At 36.1% G+C, this 20004-nt stretch overlaps 1 protein-coding gene across 1 annotated transcript in view; it reads right to left on the bottom strand.

Moving 5' to 3' along the window:
* MACROD2 (mono-ADP ribosylhydrolase 2) overlaps positions 1–20004 on the bottom strand; it is a 1997895-nt gene that overhangs the window by 806313 nt on the left and 1171578 nt on the right. Inside the window, exon 6 of the mRNA XM_049699229.1 lies at positions 5809–5930. Within this exon, the coding sequence (XP_049555186.1) occupies positions 5809–5930 (122 nt within the window). The remainder of the gene's footprint in view (positions 1–5808; positions 5931–20004) is intronic.

Here is a 20004-nt window from a genome sequence, read left to right as displayed (position 1 = left end):
ACCACATCTAAGACGCATGAAAGATTGGTCAGATTTTTCACCTGAAACTATGGTAAGATTGCATGATTAAAACCCTAAATTTAAACATCCTTGGTATTAATAAAGCTGTTCTAATTAATAATTCATAGAAGAGAGCTGCCACTGTAAAATGAACCATTAGATTTATTAATTTATTTTTATTCTTTTACAACCTAAAGCAAACATGTGGGTACATATTTTTAAAAGTTACCAAAAAGAATGGATAAAGGAGAAAAATTTAAGGAAATTTTTTCTTCTAAATTAATAAAAGGAATAATATTTTTTTCATAGCAAAATATTGTATCCACAAATGTCACATCCAGTAACCAAATAACTACCTTATTCCTAGATAATTATGTGACTTGCTTTTCCTTCTTCTCTATTTAAAAAGTATCTCCTTTTAGCACAACTGGAAGGTCAGTGAAATTTCTTTGTATCCCACTTTGTTTTCTGTTTCTCCCAACCTCCCTTCCAATTCTCCCCCAGGCAGAGGTGCTTGGTACTTTTATTGTCCTCTCATTTATCCTGCCAAAGTGAAAAGTAATTTGATAAATTTCTTCAAATTAAGGTATTAGGAAATTCATCATCTGCTGATCTCCTGAGTATTTGCATTTTAAATGAAAATTGCAGAGAAAGAACAATTCCTGACCATCATAAATTACTCATTAATTACAGAATTTCAGGCTTCCATGGGAAGATATTTAAAAGTGATGACAGAACAAGAGAGTACTCTCAAATCATACAATGGACATGACGATCTGGTCTATTTATTTGTCTGAATGGTCAGGAGACTGAGACAAATTATATACTTGAAGGTAAACATTATATCCTCTAGGTCTTAGGAGATATCTAAAAATGTCTTGGAACACAGTAGGTCTTATTATTTATTAAATAAATATACGATCATATTATTTGTTTTACCGCCAGCAAAATTTTGAAGAATATATTCCTTCAGAGAAATTAGGGTAAAGCAGACATCTCTGACCCCTCTGCTGTGACACCAAAGCCTTTGGCTTCATTTTGGCAGAAAAGTGTTACCATCAAATATTTCACTTATTCACAGACATTTCCCTGGCCCACTTGCAGGTAGGCAGGACGATGTGAATAGTTCTGGCCAATTAAATGGAAGAGGAAATTATGTGTGTCACTTCTAATCTGAGACAGTAAAAGGTTTATACATGATTTTGCAAAATTCCATGGCTGAGGAGGTTGTCAGCTCCAAATAGCAGAGCCCAGAGACAATGCGATGCCTGAGACGCCAGGGTCTCTGAATGCAGACCACTAAGATTTTGAGGTTATTTGTAGGTGTAGCACAGCCTAGCTGATCCAGACCAGTAGACTAATACATTCCCTTTATGGCATTTACCACACTGCCTTATAGCCACTTTGTTACACATCTGCTACCCCACCTTAGCTAGTTACTCCTTATTTATTTTTGTAGCTTTATTGTAAAACAACACATAGTGGAAGAAACCATGATAACGTAAGAGTATTTTTTTAAGTTAAAAATTAGACTACAAATTTAAGACAGCTGCATGTGGTGACAAGATTAGTATAATTTAATTCAATTCAGTGCATCTACTGAGCAATAGGGGTTTGTGGCATGTTCTGTGCTGTCAATACACACATGAGTTGGTAATATTAACAATGATATTATTAATGATTATGAATAAGATGATATTAATCATTATTAGCAACATTAATAGTTTTAACTGCCTAAATAAACACAGTAGTATGAGATAATAGAAAATATATGTTGGTTTCTGTCCCTAGTTACTGGCACAGAGCTCCTGAAACCTTTGTAATTTCTGAAGTGATAAGAACATGGGAGCATCTTTTGTTTTAGTATTTGTCTTTGATCCCATGCCTGACACAGGGCTCCTAAAACTCTTGTAAATTTCTAAGTGATTAGAGCACTAGAAGAATCTTTTGTCCTAATGAATTGACTCTGAGTGGGCTTCTGGATGACTTGAGACATGATTAGAAGCTTGGAATTTTCATTCCCATCCCTCATCCTCCAGACAAGGGAGAGGGGCTGGAAATGGAGTTAATGATTGATTATGCCTATGTAAGTAAGTCTCCATAATACCTCAATAGTTTGGGGTTGGGAGAGCTTCCAGTGGGTGCACACATCCACACCAGGAGGATAAAAACCCACCCCAGCTGCACGGGGACAGAAGCTCCTGTGCTCTGGACCCACCCAGACCTCGTCCTATGTATCCCTTCATCTGGCTGTTCATCTGAATCCTTTATCACACCTTTGATAAACTGGTACATGTATGTAAGTGTTTCCCTGAGTTCTGTGACCTGCTCTAGCAAGTTAATTGAACCCAAGCAGAGGGTCGTTGGACCTTCCAATCTACAGCTAGTAGATCAGAAGCATAGGTGACAACCTGAGCTTGCAACTGGCATCTTAATGGTGTGTGTGAAGGGCGGGGGAGGGGTGGCAGTCTTGTGGGACTGAGCCCTGAATCTCTGGGGTCTGACACTATCTCCAGGTACACAGTGTCAGAACTGAGTTAAATTATAGGACACCTAGGTGGGGTTGCAGAGAATTGCTTCGTGTGGGAAGAAACCTCCACACATTTGGTGACCAGAAATGTCATGAGTGAACTGTTCTGTGTGAGTAGTAAAGGAGACTCACAGGGAAGGAACACACACTAGGGAAGAATGAGATTTTTCCCTACATAGGAGGAAGAAAAAATTGAGATTTTCCTTTACAAATATACTAACTGGGTACTTCATGATAATTTATTTCTGTATGAAAACATCAAGAAATGATATGATAATGTCTAGAGGTCTGGGTTTCAGAATATCAAAGCAAGAACGACCTCAATCTCCTAAATTTGCCAAATCATTAACTGTGAAAATATCTTACACTTGAAGTAATATTATCAAATACTTTTATAGAGAATATATTTTCCAGTTATTTTACATCCATTATTTCAACTGATCCTCATAATAGCCTCATGATTTAGACAGTAATAATTTACTGATTCTTTGTATATGGAAACTGAGGCTACAAAATACCGACATGACTTTTCCATGGTCACACTAAGCTGATCTGATAAAAGGGTTTATGAGAAATTTTCTTTGACGTGCATATAAATGAGCTCAAGTTAACTTTATTTTCCATCTTACTAACCAGGATTTTGATATCAGACATCTCTCCCCATCTATAGTAATGTCTATAAAGTGGGAAGCCTGTACAATAAAAGATGTATCCAGTCATGATAACATTTCTAAGAATTTTCCATTCCCCCCCATATGACAAGGATTTGATGACATTAGCATCATTCTTTTTTTTAATGTTGGTCAAGAACATGACATTCCATTCCATATAAAGTAGAAAACCCCATTTCCTCCTGCAAGAAATGAAAGAAAGGCAGCCACCATGGGGAACAGCATGAAGCTTCCTTTAAAAATAGAATCACCATATGATCCAACAATCCCACTCCTGGACATATAGCTGGAGAAAACTATAATTTGAAAATATACACACACCCCAGTGTTCATAGCAGCACTATTTACAATAGCCAAGACATGGAAGCAACCTAAATGTCCATCAACAGATGAATGGATAAAGAAGATGTGGTACATATACAAAATGGAAAGCCATAAAAAGAATGAAGTGATGCCATTTGCAGCAACATGGATGGACCTAGAGATTATCATACTAAGTGAAGTAAGTCAGACAGAGAAAGACAAATACCATATGATATCACTTATATGTGGAGTATAAAAGAAATGATACAAATGAACTTATTTATAAAACAGAAACAGACTCACAGACACAGAAAACAAACTTATGGTTACCAAAGGGGCAGGATAAATTAGGAGCTTGGTATTAGCAGATACACACCACTGTATATAAACAAGATAAACAACAAGGTCCTACTGTATAGCACAGGGAACTATATTCAATACAACACTGTAAATCAATATTGTTCGATAAAAAAAAGAAAAGAAATAAAGAAGCAAGGAAGGCAGGTTTTTTTAAAGAATATGAGACAAGATATTCGATGGCAACTCCAGTCAACCATGTAAGAACGTGGTGATTAATTTAGCTGGACCTTTTCCTTCATATTTTGCAGATATTTTCCATCTCCATTTTTATTCACTAATATTGCAATGACTTCAGTTTAGTGCCACCACGTGCTAATTTTATCCAAGTCACATGTAATTAACCCCTCAAAATCATCATCAAACATGGTAACATAGAATAGACCTAATTCCAATCTCAGGATGACTAGAGTATCACATTGTAGGGCATCTGATAAAAGTTAATTTAACTTAGTCGATAATTCTTCCACTCTTTACCTCATGGTAGCAAGTACAGTAACAGCAGATATGATTATTTTAAGGTCATCATAGTTAGGGATGTTTATTTTTTCTGTTAAAAGGATGGGTGATGTTTTTACACTGTTTCTAATGGGCTAGTCTCTTCTTACTTTTTACTGACTTCAAGAAAATCATTAGAGATGCCAGTGAATTTGTTAGCATATTCTCTTCACGTCGCAAGGTCCATATCTCCCAAGTTGGAAACTTCTATACATATCCATCTTTCTTAGCACTTCAGCCCCATTTGCCTCTTTTAATCAATAAGCTATATTGACAAAATTTTAATTACTCCCAGAAAGTGCACACCTGTTTTGATTTTTGTTATTTTCCTTTAGAGAACAAAATGAGTCAACTGGTTTAGTAGCTTACTTTGCTCCCTCTTTGAACTTCAGCTTTCTCCTCTAAGACAAAATAGTGTCTAACTTATTGATTCATTTGCAAAGAGAAAATTTTTAAAAATCAGAGAGTGAGATGAAATATCTAGCTCTGTTAACAAGTAGGCAAAGATGTAAAAGGCGGTATAATTGGCTTGAAAAAAAGTTGTCTTATTTTAAGCAAACTCACATTGGAAAAGGCACTTCATAATTATAATCATGCATGAAAAGTACAGCAACCATCCAGGGTTATCTAAATGTGTCTGACTCTCGATGCTCCTTCATGCAAATAATAAAACCACCACTTCTGTGAACTCGCAAGCAATGCTGATCCATTCAGCCTGCTGAGAAGTCAAGTGTTTAACTCTCTTCCTGTTCCATGATTTCGGCAAGGTTAACATCTATCTGAAAAACCCAAGGGATTCTGCCCAAATTAACTTACGATTGGGTATTTACACTCTCATTTTTCTCATAGTTTTATTTTACTGGTGTAATTGAGATGTAATAAATGTAGGGCATGTTGCAAAAGAAAAGCAGGTGAATAAATATCTCCAAATCTAGCTAGAGGAGACCCCCTTTCATCTCAGCCTACTGCTAAGGAAATAGATTAGATCCACATTTTCTGAACTCTCCCATCTAAATTGATAGAACTAAGAAGGGATGTGGCATACCCAACTACAGAGTATTAGTTTAGGAAGACCAAAATCAATCTAAAAGAATAACATCTTTCAAGTTAAAACACACACACACACACACACACACACACACACACACACACACTCACTCACAAACATTTTCTTCAAAAGATAAGGGCAACAAGGAGAAAATAAATTAGATGTGATGGTTCCAGTTCTGGGACTCTATACTTTTAAATTCTAAAACAATTAGGCAAATATTTAGGGTATACAAACGAGTGGAGTCACGATAACCGACAGACTACATCACGTACTAAGGTCGTTAAACTTAGCTTTTAGAATTATAGAAATGATATCCTACCCTCATTTTGGACAAGATTGATTTTCCAGTATAAAAAGGCTGAAAAAGAATAAGAAACAAGAAGCATAAAAGTACTTACAACTGATCGGATGTTATTTTCTTTCACCAGTTTCAGAGATGATTTATAGCAATTTGCAAGGTCTTCCTTGTGGGAACCATTAATATGGCCTCTGGCTATTGGTCCTACGGTATGGATAACATCTGTAAATACAAAAGGAAGGAAAAATAGGATAAGCAAGATATTTTTCACTTTTCACATAATTGGTGCTTTATTTATTTTAGGTATTTGTGTTGGAGCTTGGAGACAAGCAAGCTAAGAAATACTGATGATGCAAATGCTTCTCTGGTAAAAGATTTTAGATAGCACAGCTTTTTAAAGTAGGCAAATTTCCAGGAAGGTGATAATTGTGAAAAGGAATCCCCTACCAGTAAATTTTTCCATCGCTACTGGTCAGATCCAAGCATAACAGATTATAATATAAGGTGTGAATAATTGGCACGCTGGCAGAAGACAAATCCTCAGTGGGAAATAAACTGAGAAATAGTTGCCTACAAAATGAACATTCTGAATTGACATGGGAAGGAAGTACCAATCTTACACATCACCTTACTTATAAATAAGACAATAGTATCAGGCATTGTACACAATAAAGAAGGGCAAGTTTCTGGAAATATGTCAAAAGAATTTATAATAATCAGTAATAACACTAAAAGGGTTATTTTTTAATTTAATTTATTTTTTAGTACAGCAGGTTCTTATTAGTAATCTATTTTATACATATTAGTGTACACATGTCAATCCCAATCTCCCAATTCATCACACCACCACCATGACCCCTTTCCCCTCTTGGTGTCCATATGTTTGTCCTAAGTCAATAAAGGTTATAAGAAATAGACTAAATTTTAATCCAAATTACTTGAAAATGCCTTGTAACTCCTGCTTCTCAGTCTTATCTGTTAATCTGGATTATAAACTTATTTAAATGATGTGAATAACAATAACTAATCAACTTTGATCAAAAAAGAAATTCAGTCATTAGAATATTATAATGAAAATAAATGACTTGCTTTGGCTAATCAGTATCACTTAATTTCAAAAACAGTAACAAGAGAATAAGAACGCTTTACCAAAATGCAACTATGGAATAGTTTTAAATTGCATATGAAATTTAAATAGCAGAAAATAAATCACTAAGAGAAAGGTCTTTGTTAATTGTCTGCTAAATGTCGAGAGTATTATTTAATGTTGAGAAAATCCCCAAATGTTGATTTCAACTTTTAATGACTTTAAACAGTATTTAAACCCTTGTCAGATAATGTTGAAGATGATATCTTGTGATCAAAATAGGCAGAAACCTCATTAGTGAGTTTATGCAGATGTTATTTCACAGACAAACCTGGCTTTAAAGTGAGAACCGCTACGACATATTAATAGAACGAGAGGAAAAAGGGAGATTAGGTTGTATTTAGCAAAAAACAAAACAAAACCAAACAGACACACAGACACACACACACACTAATATTGTTTTTGTAATAACAGACAAGAATTGCAACAGGATGTCCCAAAGCAGGTTCAGTAAGATATGGGTTTAAAGGTCAATTAAATTTGGGGATCACCAGGTGAGATTAAGTCAATCAGTTACCTTAGTGTAGGGTTCCTCTGGACACTTAGGATGCTACAATGAATTGTGAGTCTCCACAAGGGAGGGGCGTGATGAACACAGAACGCTCTGTTTCCAAAATACATTTGACTAAACCTAAGGTTTGCAGATTCCCTCATGGGCCTAAGTTTCCACAAATTAACCTGTGCCCTGTTATTCCAGGGCAATTTTGGCACCCCCCCTTGCCATTGTTGAAGGTGAAATCTATGTTTTTTGTTTCTTTTGTTTTATTTGTTTTCTTAAACCTCATTCCCAGTGCCTCTGTCCATCAAATACCATATAAAAGAGCAACAGGATATGACCTTGGTTTCCTTATTTTGTGGGTGGAGAAGGTCAAGAATAAATGTCTCTTATCCAGGTCATAAAGCTGTGTCTACTTTTGCCAAGTGAACACAGGGCTTAGGGGCATTAATGCGAAGAAGAGAGAGAGAGAGAGAGAGAGAGAAGTCCATAAAGGCTGGAAATAATGACAATAAATAAATGTTTCCTTTGCTTTCTCCCTTAGCCATCTTTCTCTAACTTACATGGAATTTTTGAAAAATTATTCCTTGCATTTCTTCACTTCTCCATTTAATTTAAGTCTGAGGACAAACAGCCAATAAAAGAGCATCCTCAACATCAAAATATTGATCTCTGTTGGTTATGCTCTGCATTAAATTTATAGCATCCAAGATCAAGTGTTATTATCGACCAATATCACAACCTCTCAGATCCACAAACCTATAAGGCTCGAAAGGAAATTTTCTTCATTATTTTAATTGTTTATAGTACTTATGGGTGACTCTGACACACCAAGGAGTTCCCCCTTTTCCTGTTATAAAATTCAGTCAGGAGGCCTGTTTTCTGATTCCAGCTCCAGCCCTGACTAGTGGAGTAACCCAGATGAAGCCATCCTTTCATTGGTCCCTGCCTTGGTTTCCTTATCCACAAAATGAATCAGCTGCTTAGATGATCTCTGTGGTCTCTTCTGTGCTTGTGGCATCATTAGTATTTAACCTTGTAATGGAGACAGACGGAGTACAGAATGATGTCTGGGCAGTTAAAAGGACTTTAAACACTGTTAAGTGGCTCTCAAGCGTTTTGAGTATAAGGATCCTCTTTTTCATATCAAAAGTCTTATGGTCTACCCTTTCACAGTAGTAGTTTCAAAATCCACTGATTGAGAACAAGTTAGAGAAAAACAGCTATTAAAACTTCAATGATATTTTGTATTAATTTACATTTTATTAAACACAATACAATCTTCAGAGTGGACACATGCATGTGAGATACACGAGATACATGCATTCAATTTATGCAATTATCTTGCACATGAATTTGTGGATTCCATGATATAAATAAGATAACGTAAATAGAAGTGTTTCATCTGATGCCTGGTACACGCAGACACTCAAGAAATACTAATTATCAGCAGCAGCGGCATCCCAGGCATCCTGAGCATACAGGCAGGAGTGGCAGTTACCTTTCCTCTGGTGTGGAAAGAGCACCAGACTGTAAGCCCTAAGATCTGATTATAATTGTCAGAAGTCCCAGATCTGTCACTAACCAGCTGTTGACCTTGGGCAAGTCATTCTTCTCTTTGGGCTTTGGTCTTAAAACCTAAAAGGAGTTGAATAAGATGGCCTCTAAGATTCTTTGCAGCTCTCAAATACAATCCCTCTTCTACATGTCTATCAAGAATTAAGCTATAGGTTCTGAGTAGTCTTATTCACTATTTTCCAGACAAATGAACATCAGTCATGATTCAATTTTCTCCAACATGCCTATACAATGAAATGCAAACTGGCACCATTCCCAGAGAGAGTGGTTAACCATATCTTTCCAAATTACAAATGTAGACTCCTTTTGGTATAATAATTCTATTTCTAGGAATATATTCTGTGGATGATACGCTTGGAGACAACCTAAATGTCCATCAGTAGGGGACTAGTGAAATAATTGTACATTTATACAATGAAACATTATGCTTCTGTAAAAAGGACAATGAAGGTATTTATGTATGAATATGGAAAGATATTCAGGATATATTACTATGGAAGAAAAAGAAAGAAACAAAGAAATAGAGAGAAAGAGAAGGAAGGAAGGAAGGAAAGGAGGGAGGGAGGGAGGGAAGAAGGAAGGAAGGAAGGAAGGAAGGAAGGAAGGAAGGAAGGAAGGAAGGAAGGAAGGAAGGGAGGAAGGGAGGGAGGGAGGGAGGGAGGGAGGGAAGAAAAGAGATGCAGAAATGTTAAGCATGGTACCATTAGTGTAAAAATACCTCCACAGGTGTAGAAAAGAATGCATATTTGTTTTAGTTAATATATGTATAAAATATCTCTGGGAGGATAAACAAGTAATTAACAGCAGTGGTTAACCTATGAAAACTACAAGGATAGGGCCAAATATGGGAAGAAGACACTTCACTGTTTACTAATATTTTTGATGTTCAAATTATGTGAATGTGTTACCTATACAAAAATTAAATTAAGTATTAAAACAAAGATCATATGGTTAAACCAAGTTCCTGAATTCCATCTACCATATTCCGACAACATATAAAGACTGTTAATGTGCTCTCTAAAGATGATCTTATATCACTATAAATAAGAAAATACACTTAAAAATATATACATAATTTCAAGGGATTTAAAATAATAACTCCACTGGGTATATTTTTCTTTTATTTTGTTACTCTCAGTAATCTCTTTATATAAAACAATTATTTTCAGGGTTTAAATGGTAGGAAAAATGGCATTTTTTACCTATATGGCTTATATCTATATTTAAAGTTTTACTATAATTTTAATAAGCAAATTGAGACTTAGATACCTTACAGTGAATATGTAGGACAGGAACATATTTCTCAGGTATCTCAGTTACCAAAGAATTTTGTATAATGGTCAAGAATTTTTAGAGATGAAAAGGACAGTAGAGAAAACTTAATCTATTTTCCCTTGCTCAGTGGATCCACAGGAGAAAGAATTATGCCCAAAGTCACAGGTCAGTGTGGGGAGACACACTATCACAGAGACTATATGATTATGAATAAACTTTTCCCAGTGTGGCTACTTATTGAAGGAAATGGCATACATTTGTATATATAAAGTTTGTCATGCTTATCATGAATTCCATTACTTTAGCCTCATACTTTGTATACATGCAAATTCTGATTGGCTATTGCTGTGCAAGAAATTACCCCAAAACATGATAACTTAAGACAACAACAACGCTTTATTATTTTTTATGGCTTTTCTGGATCAACAATTCTGAAATGGCTCAACTAGGGGGTCTGGCATGGAACCTCTCATATGGTTGTAGTTGGGTAGTGGCTGGCAGTGGAATAGTGTGGGTTCCAGCAGCTAAGGACCGGCCCGCCAGACATCTCTCCCTCTTCCTGTGGTCTCAGGGACTTTCCATGGGGGCCAGTTTGGGTTTCCTTATGGAAGCCTCAGAACAGTCAGCTTGCTCACATAACAGCTCAGGGCTCCAAGACCAAGTGCGCCAGAGGTGGAAGCTGTGTTATCCTTTCTATCTCAGCCTTGGGAGCGACACAGTGTTACCACCACTGTACCCTGATTGGTTGCAACTGTCACAAAATTCCACCCATTTCAAGTGGAATCACGCAGACTTCACCTCTTGATGGGAGAAGTAGCAAAGCATCTGTGGACATGTTTTAAAACGGGCACAATGAAGGATTCCCCAGACACCTGGGGCTTTTTGGGGGTTAGCATGTTTATCAAATACCAAGTGTTGTGGTAGATACATAAGATATCATAGGAAAAACTGATATGATTATTTCCATGCAGTCATTCATGAAAACAGTATGGAGGTTCTTCAAAAAATTAAAAATAGAACTACCATATAATCCAACAATTACACTTCTGGGTGTTTATTCAAAGGAAAGAAAAAACATCTCAAATAGATATCTGCACCTCCATGTTCACTGCAGCATTATTTACAACAGCCAAGATATGCATATAACCTAAGTGTCCATTGATGGATGAATGGATAGAAAAAATGGGTTTTATATATATAAACAATGGAATATTATTCAGCCATAAAAGTGAAGGAAATTCTTTCACTTGTGATAAGATGGATGGGACTTGAGGGCATTATGCTAAGTGAAATAAGTCAGAGAGAGGAAGACAAATACTGTGGGATCTCACTTACATGTGGAATCCAAAAAAACACAAAAACCCAGCAAACTCATAGACACAGAGAACAGATCGATGGTTGCCAGAGGCTAGGGGCAGGAGGGGATGCATGAATGGATGAAGGAGGTCAAAAGGTACAAACTTTCAGTCATAAGATAAATAAGTCCTGGAAATATACTGCACTGTATGGTGACTATAGTTTCTAATACTATATTGTATATTTGAAAAGTTGCTAAAAGGGTAGATCTTAAGAGTTCTCATCAGAAGAAAGAAATCTATTTCCAGTATGAAGTTCTCAGACCTATTATCTTTATAAGTCAACTGCTGATTTAATTAAAAAATCACAGCTAGAGAAAGACTGAATATGAAATGAATGTGCTTATCAATTGTAAATACAATCTAATTTGGAGATCACAATATGACTGTAGCTCCTAGACAGAACTGCCTGGCCCAGCACTAACTTTGTTGTTTCTTCTGTCTTAAAGTCTGTAGGCAAAGGAAAGGGCAGGGATGGCTGTTACAGAATCAGCATCGTATCTCACTGTGAGCAATGAAAATAATGTTGTTTCCCTAAATTGTCCAGCTCCACATTCCAGAAATGAAGAGCAGCCTTCATGCACTTGAAGCCCTTTCTTACACAACTGAGGAAAGCCAAGAAAACAGCAATGCGGTCTAAACATTTAATCAACATCTCAAATGCAAGCCCTGTAAGAGGTATGCAAAATGGGATGGCAGGTCGTTTTGTACTTTATCTGACTAAAGTGTGGCAAGACAAATCGAGCCTGATTTTGTTCATCTATTTCTGAAATCAATCAGCCTATAAATCAGCTCTTTTGTTTTGAAGCTATAACCACCACCTTGTGCTCCCCCCACCTCGTTCTATCCTGGGAAATTAGTCTGAAGTCTATAGAAAAGGAGGGTAGGATGGAAGGTTGTCTTTGAAGGGGGTGCCGGAGGGAGTATGCTTTCATTTCCAAACGTGTAAATTGAAAAATGTGCAATTGGAATGCCAAATAAATATTGAAAGCAGGAGAATCATTTACTAAGATTCGATCGGACTTCCGCGTGATAAAACAAATGCAGCAAAAACATTCTGCGAAAAAATATTAGCATAATGAATTTTAAAACAACTGAGGGAACACATATAGGTTGCTCTCATCGTTTCCCATCTGAGAAGCAACTGTGCTACATTCAAACTGTTAATGAAGAGTCAGACCAAGAGTAGAATCAATTACACGTTGCTTTCATTCACTCCACTCTTGTATTCATAAGCATAATCGGTCCATCTAACAGACTGCATAATGATGTTGTGCCCTGTCAATCATATTCAAATTGCATGAATTTTAAGGAGAAAAACCAATGCATGGAATTAAATTGATTTTCTTTTCTAGAGCTACAACCACAAAACCAAGCACTAAAAGTATTATTTGCAAATCTTATTGGCCAATTATATGATAAGCACCACCAATCTGCAACTTGAAACAGAATACTTGAAGTTCAGTTAATGGGAAATTGAATTACCACCTGACAGCATTACAAAGTAAATGCTGTCTTTTTTCTCCATTTAGGTCAATGTTTTCAGATACACATTTTCAGAGCTTGTTTTTATTATATTTCAAGAAACAATCAATTGTCCATAAGATGTTCCTTTTCAATCTACAGCAGACATCAGTTAGATTGGATTTCAGCTGCAGCATGTTTCTAAATTTGGATTATTCTCTCATACATTTCTTCAGCTGCATGTTTGATTTCTTTCCATGTTCAGAAAGACTAGTCATACAGCTTTGCGCATGAGTTTGGGATAAGCCAGCACTTAACAATGTTATTTTCTAGTGCATTTTCCTTTGAGTCTGTGAGTTGAGCCTGTTAGATTTCCCTCCAGTGTTCTTGGTTATAAAGGGCTTCTAGTTCACCCTAGTTCACCTCTCTTAGCCTCCTTGGTGCTGTGGTTCCCTAAATAAAATGTCTACGTCTATGTCTACGCCTAAGATTAAATACACAGTAGCTAAACACCATTTGCATTTTACAGCTGATAAAGGCACCCTGAATGCACTGTCAAAGCTTGAAGTACACCCAGCTCAGTTTGAGGTTTGAATCCCATTTTTACATTAAAATGTGACAGTGCTGCCACGTTTTGGGCATCTTGTGCTGACGATATGTTTCATGTTTCGTTGACTTCAAAGTTGTGAAGTTTTAAGCTTAAGTTGTGAGGGTCAAGTTTTAAAATAATACTTGAGCAATTTCTACCAAAATGTTATCCTCCATATTAAAAAAAGAAAGAAGGAAAGAAAAGAAAGAAGGAAGGGGCAAAGCTCATTTTAAATTTTTTACTAGCTCTACCTCTTCTGCCAAAAGTTTATTTTAGGTCAGTCCTATTGATGGGACTGTGTCCTATTTCAACTGGACACCTACACATAAGGGTCTATTTGCAATAATATAGATTGAAATTTGTATAAAAGGGATATCCTGTGGTCAGCCATTTATAGAATCTTGGAGATTCCACAGGGTATTGGGGGCATCTGCATTACAATAGTGTTATTTCCAACAGAGAGGGGTCTCAGAGGGACTGTGGGAAGCTGAATTTTCTGCAAAATTCCAACATTTCACTATCATTTTAGAATGAACCAAAAGAGAACACATCCTAGAAGGAAGTGAGTCAAATACATGGCATTTTTAATACTTCAATAGCAGGGGTGAGAGGAGGTGGAGGTCCAGATAGACAATATGACTTTTTCAAGGAAAATAATAATAAGGTCTTTGTTCTGGTTCAAGGGATGGATGGCAATTGGCAGCCTTTTCAGAGAGATGCAAAACCAGTACTTTATGAAGACACAAGGGGAAAGTAGGCTTTAAAAATTCTATGTAGTGAGTAAAAATAAATGAACGTCAGTCCCCTCCACAGGGTAACTCTACAAATGTGGAATCTAGGCTGGGACTGAAGTGTGCAGAGGGGTCAGTGTGCTTGTTTGTCAACAGCCTTCCTTTATAGCTCCCTTGCCACCACAAGTATGGACTAGAAAGGCTTTTTTGCAATCATTCACTTAGTCATTCTCTCCTTTTTTAAATAAATAAATCCACTAAGTGCCAGGTACATAAGGTAATTGCTCTGTTCACTCACACCAAACAGGTCTTGTGTTTTTTCTGACTACAGGCCTTATCCTGTATCCTTTCCTCCATCCTTGCCTCTCAAGATCCTTCCCATCCCATGAAACTCAAAAAGAAGTGACCTTCCTTGAAGATATGATCCATGAACCCCACTACATGAACTAAACTGAACTCAGTTCTCCTCTTCTGGTCTCCAATAACACTTTCATTTGACCATTTACATGACTTTTAACATGAACATTTCTGTACACACAACTAAGAAGATTCCATCAGTCAGAGCTCTCCAATAACACAGCATTCTGCCTGAGGAGGCAGGGAATTTCCTGTCATCAGAGGCAATCAAATATGACTATGTATGCATCGAGATTCCTTCTAACTCTGTGATGTTATTCTGTGTTTCCTGTCTTCATGTGGAGACTACGCTTCCACCGCAGAAAACATGACCAATCTACGTCTGAGTCTCCTGGCAAAGCCAAGAACTCTATGGGAACAATTGCCTAATAGATAATTAGTGAATCTGTGAGTGATTCAGTAAAAGTTGGCCTGATATAATCAATCTAATCAGAGATGATAAACTGGATTAGAGGAAACAATGAGGTGAAATGGACAGACTAGACTGAGCAAGTAGTGGAATGTAGTTTGACTGGTTCAGATCATTCAACATAAATTTTTATAGAACTAAGAATCTGTTTCTTCACAGAAAGACTTAGCAAAGCCTGATCAAAGATTTCCTAATAAGTGCACTACAATTTAAACACACACACACACACACACACACACACACAATTCTAATACCATCACACTTTTTAGTAAAAGCTATAAGATTCTTTCCCAAGACTTCCAACAGAAAAAAAAAAAAAAAGTGTGCAGTGACTCCTTTGCCTTTTTCTGCAAGAGATAATTAAATGCATTTTTAAAATGTGTCACTTCCCTCGTCTGCACATGGTTCACTTTAGAATAAATTGGCTTTGTTCTAGAGATTGGTTTTGGCTCTCAAATCACAAAATGGAAAATTGCAGATTCTCTACATGTCTTCTCAAAAAATTAATGGGATCACTTTTCGCGTTTCTTTAAAAAGTGACATTTGGGTATAATGAACCCACCTCTCCATCAAAATAAACCAGGTTTAATTTCTCCCTGAGACCAGTACATTCATAAGACTCCACTGGACTACAGCTACTCCATACATTTACACCTGTACTCTCTTCTGGGTTGCACTTTCATGGTATAAACATCCACACAAGGCTCTACATCTAATTTTCTAGAGGAACAGTTCTATTTAGAAAAGACAACTGAGAAGGACAGAACATTTTAAGAATGAGATTAACATTGATTCTAAAAGAAAAAATACATGGAAATTTCTATACTATGAAGTTGCATTTTTCATGAGTTCACTTATACGAATTCAACAATATGAACAAGGGGTTAGGAGGAGTGAGAATGACAAAATATTTAAATAATAAGGACTATTTCACTAAACATTTCCACAATGAGTGTTTGCTCTCACATGAACATGAAATTACATTGCTGGACTCCAAGAGATCAGGCTGCATTCCCACCTACCTCTCAGACATGATCGGCTCTTTGTGCAAAACAGAAGCTGTTTTCAAACTTTTTGGTTTTGCAACCTCTTTATACTCAAAAATAACTGAGGACCTGTGAGAGCTTTTGTTTTGGTGGGTCATATCTATCACACAAGAAAACAAAAGCACATATACAATTAACTATCAGGAAAATGATGCTATCACATGTCATGTAACCTCTGGAAAACTACACTGCACACTCAAGAGAGAAAGAAAGTGAAAATGCAAATAATCTCTGAATATTATTATGAACATGGTATTGACCTCACAAATCCCCTGAAAGAGGTATCCCTAAATCACACTTTGAGAATTGCTACACTAGAGTTTCTTTCTGTGCAGATCTAGTAACTAAAAATAAATATTCCCACTTCTAATGGAAAATTGGCACCATTAACTACTTCATCTGGTTCTCAAGTTTGAAGAAACAGTGATCTCTTTCAACTCCATAGGGAAAACCAGACGTACTGGTCTTGTTAAGAAATGGTATTTCTCTGTTTCAACTTTTGTATGAGTTAAGGGATTTTAAAAGAGTAATCTTAACTGAATGCAATTTTTGTCTTTAGGATATAAAGATTCTCAATCTTTAGAACTTAATTTCTCTTTCCATTTCTGTGAGACAGTGATCAGATCATTTCTACTCGCCAGCTGCTTGAGAATAGAGATGCTCTTCTTAAATAAGCAGCTTGCTTACTTAAGACTAGTCCAGATCTAGTAACTAAATACAAATATCCCCTAAATGTAAATATCCAGTCCTAGTAACTAGGACTCAAGGAAGAAAGTCTAAGATGACTGCTACCAGATCAGTTGATTCTAGTAGAGAAGAAAATGGCAGGCACAGCTTTGTAAACAAGAATTCTACCAGATATCACAGGATAAAGCAAAGACAGATCCTTCAGGATCACGCATTCCCAAGAGAAATCATGACAACGGTTTCCTTCCTTATGCTTCCTTCTTCATAGAATGAGTTGGAAGCTACTAAAGGGAAGGAGACCAGCTAACATTAAACCAGGTTGGCAGGAATGAGAAAGGACACAGATAATTCAAGAAACTTAAAGGTTCTGGCCAATTTTGATGATGGTTTCAAGGTGGGTGGGAGAAAAGAAAGGGAAGAGTCAAAATTCATCCAAAGTAACTCCACTCTGGGTGACTGAGGGGACGACAGAAATGGGGAAATCAGAATATATAGTAATTGAGGTCCAACTTATGGTAGTGCTTGTCAAGTCTTCTAAAAATCTATCCTTAACATAAAAATAAAATGCAGAAAGGGGACAAAAAGAAGAATTAGCAAGACAAACAAACAAAACTTGTACAGTTGAAGGTAACTAACTTTCCTGTATCAAGGTACTTTTTTTTTACCTTCTTCCTTGCCTATTTTGGGTCTGACATAGAATCACTCAGGGGAAGACAAAATATCACTGAGATGTGCCTCTGCAAGATTATTTAGTGGAAACCATTAATGTAAAACCACTCAAAGAAAACCAAGAGTTCTTTCCATAGTAACTCAGATGCTAACAATGGAATGTTTGCCTGGAAGCTTTGATAATTAAGCAATGAATACCAGATTTTAAAAGAAAGAAATACATGTAAATAAATAACATCTGGTGATTGATTCTCTAGTACTATACTATTGTGTAGGCCAATGAATAAAAATTCCAATTTTTATTTGGAAATGGGGTCATGCTTGAGTGATATGATAATATGATGAGAGAAACAGGCAGAGTAAAATAATGGGGAGTTTATTATGAGTAGGAAAATATTTTATATTATAGAGAAGTGTCTAAAGATGGTCACTAGAATGTGTAATTATAATCAGATAGAATGATATCAGGAGACTATTACGAAATTGAGTTATTTGTAGTGAGGTGGATGGACCTAGGGTCTGTCATACAGAGTGAAGTAAGTCAGAAAAAGAAAAACAAATACCGTATGCTAACACGTATATATGGAATCTAAAAAAAAAAAAAAAATGGTTCTGAAGAACCTAGGGGCAGGACAGGAATAAAGATGCAGATGTAGAGAATGGACTTGAGGACATGGGGAGGGGGAGGGTAAGCTGGGACGAAGTGAGAGAGTGGCATGGACAGATATACACTACCAAATGTAAAATAGACAGCTAGTGGGAAGCAGCTGCATAGCACAGGGAAATCAGCTCGGTGCTTTGTGACCACCTAGAGGGGTGGGATATGGAGGGAGGATATATGGGTATATAGGTATATGTATAGCTGATTCATTTTGTTATATAGCAGAAACTAACACACCATTGTAAAGCAATTATACTTCAATAAAGATGTTAAAAAAAAAAAAGAATGATATCAGGAAAGAGCAAGAAAACAAGTCTTCACATCCCAATGGAAAATCCCACTCATGAACTGGGTAAACTTGTGGGAAGTTTACCCACAAGTTTTTACTGGGAAGAGTAATTTTACCTTTCCTCTCCTCTCTGTAAAAACAGAATAATATTTATTTTTCAAGTTCATAATGGGGACTAAATTAGCCACTATATGTGAAAGCATCAAGCACAGTACCTGGCATGTAGTAGGTGAACTCTAACTTCATTGATTATCGTTAGTACTTGTAGTTAATTGTATTCACAGTGTGCATAAGTAGGATAACAATAAGCTCTTTCATATCTAATCAGTATTTCATCGTTACACTCTCAAAATTCATAACTATTCATAGAAACCGATTATGTCAGAATTTATATTTTACTGGTTTCTTTGCTTCTACTAGTTCTTGGATCCCTGGTTTTCTCTTTCTTAAACTCTTTTTTTCCCTCAAATATTTGGGTAATTCTTTCAGAGATGGTCTGTAGCTGGGAATTTTCCAAGTCACTAGATTTTCTAAAGCTTTTAGCTCATTCTCATTTCTGAATGTTAGTTTTCCAGCATATATGACTCTAGGTTCAAATTAATTTTTCTCTCAGAATTTTGACGATTTTGCTTCATTTCCTTCTACCACGAGAAAAAGCTAGTCTGATTTTTACGCCTCCATAAGTTGAGTTGGATTTCTTCTCCTCCCCAGAAGTTTTAGGAACTTCCAATTTATACTTGGAATTCTGAATTCTGTCTAGGTTCTTTTAGGACAGGAATGCTTTTTTTCTCTTTTAGTTATGAAGTTATTACTACTCTTTCCTTTTCTCCATTCATTCTAGAAGTCTTAATAGATGGGTTATATATGTCTGGGCGTAAATCTCAATTGTTTTTACTTTCTCTTAAATATAATATCTTAACTGCTGCACATTTTAGACTATTTCTTTGACTTATTCTTTGCATCAGTAAGTTTTCAGCTGTTTCCTTTCCATTATGCATCCCTTCATTTGAAATTTCTGTTCTTGTTTTAACTTCCTGGAATTTTTATTTCTCCCTCTCTTGTTAGAACATCTTTTTCTAACTTCTACATGTATTGAATATAATTCTTTTCTCTAACAGCTTTTTTACTGTATATAAATCATTTTGTTGCCCAGGCTAATACTCCATTATAGCTATCTCTCAGTGGATCTGAATTCACTTAACATACACCTTCACACTTTTTTTTCTTGATACTTCTAGAGACCCATACAAATTATATGCATTTTCATCACATTGTTATTTATAATGCAAATAATTAATCCCTTGTCAGGGCATCTCTAATAAGAAAGAAAAGTATTTGTAATGTTGTCATTGATGACTGAATTATATAAATAGACATTTTAACAAGGAATGTATTTCTCATGCAGCTAACAAAAGGATTATAGAAATTGCTAAGATCTTCACAGTTTTTTTTAATATTAAAAGGTATGATTTTATTTTCCCAA

The sequence above is a fragment of the Orcinus orca genome, chromosome 16 (genome assembly GCF_937001465.1).
Source record: "Orcinus orca chromosome 16, mOrcOrc1.1, whole genome shotgun sequence".
In the NCBI taxonomy this organism is placed as follows: domain Eukaryota; kingdom Metazoa; phylum Chordata; class Mammalia; order Artiodactyla; family Delphinidae; genus Orcinus; species Orcinus orca.
The sequence above is the reverse complement of the archived record's forward strand: the minus strand, read 5'-3'. Positions and strand labels throughout refer to the sequence as shown.